The sequence below is a fragment of the Aptenodytes forsteri genome, unplaced genomic scaffold (genome assembly GCF_000699145.1).
Source record: "Aptenodytes forsteri isolate BGI_AS27 unplaced genomic scaffold, ASM69914v1 Scaffold483, whole genome shotgun sequence".
NCBI lineage: Eukaryota > Metazoa > Chordata > Aves > Sphenisciformes > Spheniscidae > Aptenodytes > Aptenodytes forsteri.
The window spans coordinates 391,754-394,021 of NW_008795316.1; the positions used below are offsets into that span (position 1 = coordinate 391,754).

Genomic DNA, 2,268 nt, shown 5'->3' on the forward strand with positions numbered 1-2,268 from the left:
CCCAAAGCAAGGAGCGAGCCGGTGCTGCCAGGGCCCTGCCTGCACCCGCCTGGCCGGGGTGGGCAGGGATGGCCGGGGCCGTGGGGCACAGGTGGGACAGGGTGACAGCATGCGGGGCCGTACGGCTTCATGTTGAAGAAGTCCTTGATGCCCTCAGGGCTGACGGGGCTCTTGCTCTTGTTCTTCTCGGCGACAGACTTCTCCTTGGTCCAGGTGAGATGCACCTTCTCGGGGGCCGTCTCCACCTCGTCGCCGGGGGATTGGGAGCTGCTGGAGAAGGTGGTGGTGTTTTTGTCATGGATGAGCTGGACCTGCAGAGAGGAGAGGGGGACAGTGGGCAGGGGCCGGGGCCAGGGCCAGCTGCCTGCCCGAGCCCTGTCCCGGCACAGTGCCTCACCTCCTCCTCTGGCTTCTCCTCACTGTCGCCCACCTGCTCCTCGGGGACGCTCAGGCGCAGGCGCGTGTTAGCCGGGTTCTTGCGCCGGATGGAGCCACGGGACTCATCCGTGATGCTCTGGATCTGTGCAGGACAGGGTCAGCCAGGGGAACAGGGCAGAAGAGGGCTTGGCCAGGCAGACCCCAGCCTGCAGCCCCGACTCCCCCGCAGGATGAGTGTGCAGAGCCACGGGACAGCTCGGCCAGCGGCACAGCCACCACGGGGGCCAGATCCCACTCAGGCTGTCCTGCATCCTCACCTCCCGCTCCCGCTCATTCTTGGTGAGGTGCATTTGCTTGAGGATCTGGGAGCGCTGCTCCATCACTAGAGTCTTCTCATAGGTGTAGGCGGAGATGTCGCTTTCGTGCTGCGGGGGGGGGCACAGGAGAAACCGTGGGGCAGGGTGAGCTACACCCACTGGTCCCAGCCTGGCCCTGCATGTCCCCATGGACCTACGTGTCCCCATGGTGCTGCATGTCCCCGTGGTGGTGTGTCCCCTGTGGTGCTGTGTCCCCCCGTGGCAGGATCTGTCTGGCTCTCCCACACGCAGCATCCCAGACTGCGGCACGCACCCCCGTCCCAGCACTCACCATCTCCACCACCTCCACCTCCGCGGTGATGCGCAGGTGGTACAAGAACGTGGTCAGGTCCTTCTTCATCTGGATGCTGTTGTCGTCCATCTGCGCCACTGTGAAGATACGCATCTTGCACTTGCGCCAGACCTGTGAGGGAGGGAGGCATGGGCACAGCTCCACAGGGACGGCCTCAGCCCCTTGCCCCATGACGTGGGGCCCAAGCTACCTTGTGGTGCCGCAGGAGGAAGGGCAGCAGCATGAGCATCCCCCCGTCGTGGACGATCCACCAGACGTCGATGTGGCCCTCTGAGAACCGCTCCTGGTTGCCCGGGAACATGGCGACATTCTTGGCCACCAGCAAGGCCAGGTGCCCGGCTGTGGTCTCTCGCACCAGCTCTGGGAGGGGAAGGGCCACGTCATCCGGGGCGGTTCGCAGGGCCCCCCACAACCCAGCAGCACCTACCCTCCGTGGTGCCTACCAATGAAGTTCCTCCAGGTCTGGTGGTCCTCCTTCTGGCGCCAGCTGCGGGGCCAGCCCACCAGCACCGTGTTGTGCTGCAGCCCCCCCAGCCCGCTGGACTGGATGAGGTGGGACATGCCATCCCGCAGGTTGGAGGAGATCACCACCTGGCAAAAGCCCTTCACCTTCTCTGCTTCCATCAGGCGGCGGATTGACTGGCGGCAGGAGAGGGGGGTCAGAGACCGCAGGGCCTGGGGACGGCTGCCTGCTGCAGGCACGGCGGCTGCCAGCCCCGGCAACGGTACCCTGGCCAGGCAGGGTGCAGAGTGCGGGGTGTGGGGTACAGGGTATGGGGTGAGGGGTGCTGCAGTGGGGTGTAGGTCCCTGCAGGTACCCAGGTCTCCATGCCCCATGGCAGGCTGGCAGCTCTGGGCCGGGAGGGGTGAGGCCTGGCAGTGAGTGGAGCTGGCGCACAGCTCTGCGCCGTGTCGAGCAGAGGGTGTCCCTGTGCCAGGGCTCTGATGGGCGGCGGAGCAGCAATTAGAGTTATTTACTCAGAGAAATTATAACATGTCTGCATGGGAGAGAAACTGTTTGCTTCCAAGGGCTTAATCTCATTAATGTGCCGCCCGGCTGGTGGAGAGGTGTGGGGGACAGGGAGGGCTCTCGCTCTGTCGGGAAAAGGCTCCCGTCTCCCAGCCTGCCTGGCACTGGTGCCACGGGGGCCGTGGGGACCGTGGGGGCCATAGGGGCTGTGGGGGCTGTGGGGAGGGTCGGGGCTGCAGTGGCCATGGGGC

General features: G+C 65.6%; 1 protein-coding gene across 1 annotated transcript in view; it reads right to left on the bottom strand.

Moving 5' to 3' along the window:
* SLC12A5 (solute carrier family 12 member 5) overlaps positions 1 to 2,268 on the bottom strand; it is a 25,412-nt gene that overhangs the window by 11,599 nt on the left and 11,545 nt on the right. Inside the window, exons 18-23 of the mRNA XM_019472147.1 lie at positions 1,491 to 1,686; positions 1,238 to 1,407; positions 1,027 to 1,158; positions 696 to 803; positions 398 to 520; positions 124 to 311 (exon numbers count right to left, since the gene is read on the bottom strand). Of these exons, the coding sequence (XP_019327692.1) occupies positions 124 to 311; positions 398 to 520; positions 696 to 803; positions 1,027 to 1,158; positions 1,238 to 1,407; positions 1,491 to 1,686 (917 nt within the window). The remainder of the gene's footprint in view (positions 1 to 123; positions 312 to 397; positions 521 to 695; positions 804 to 1,026; positions 1,159 to 1,237; positions 1,408 to 1,490; positions 1,687 to 2,268) is intronic.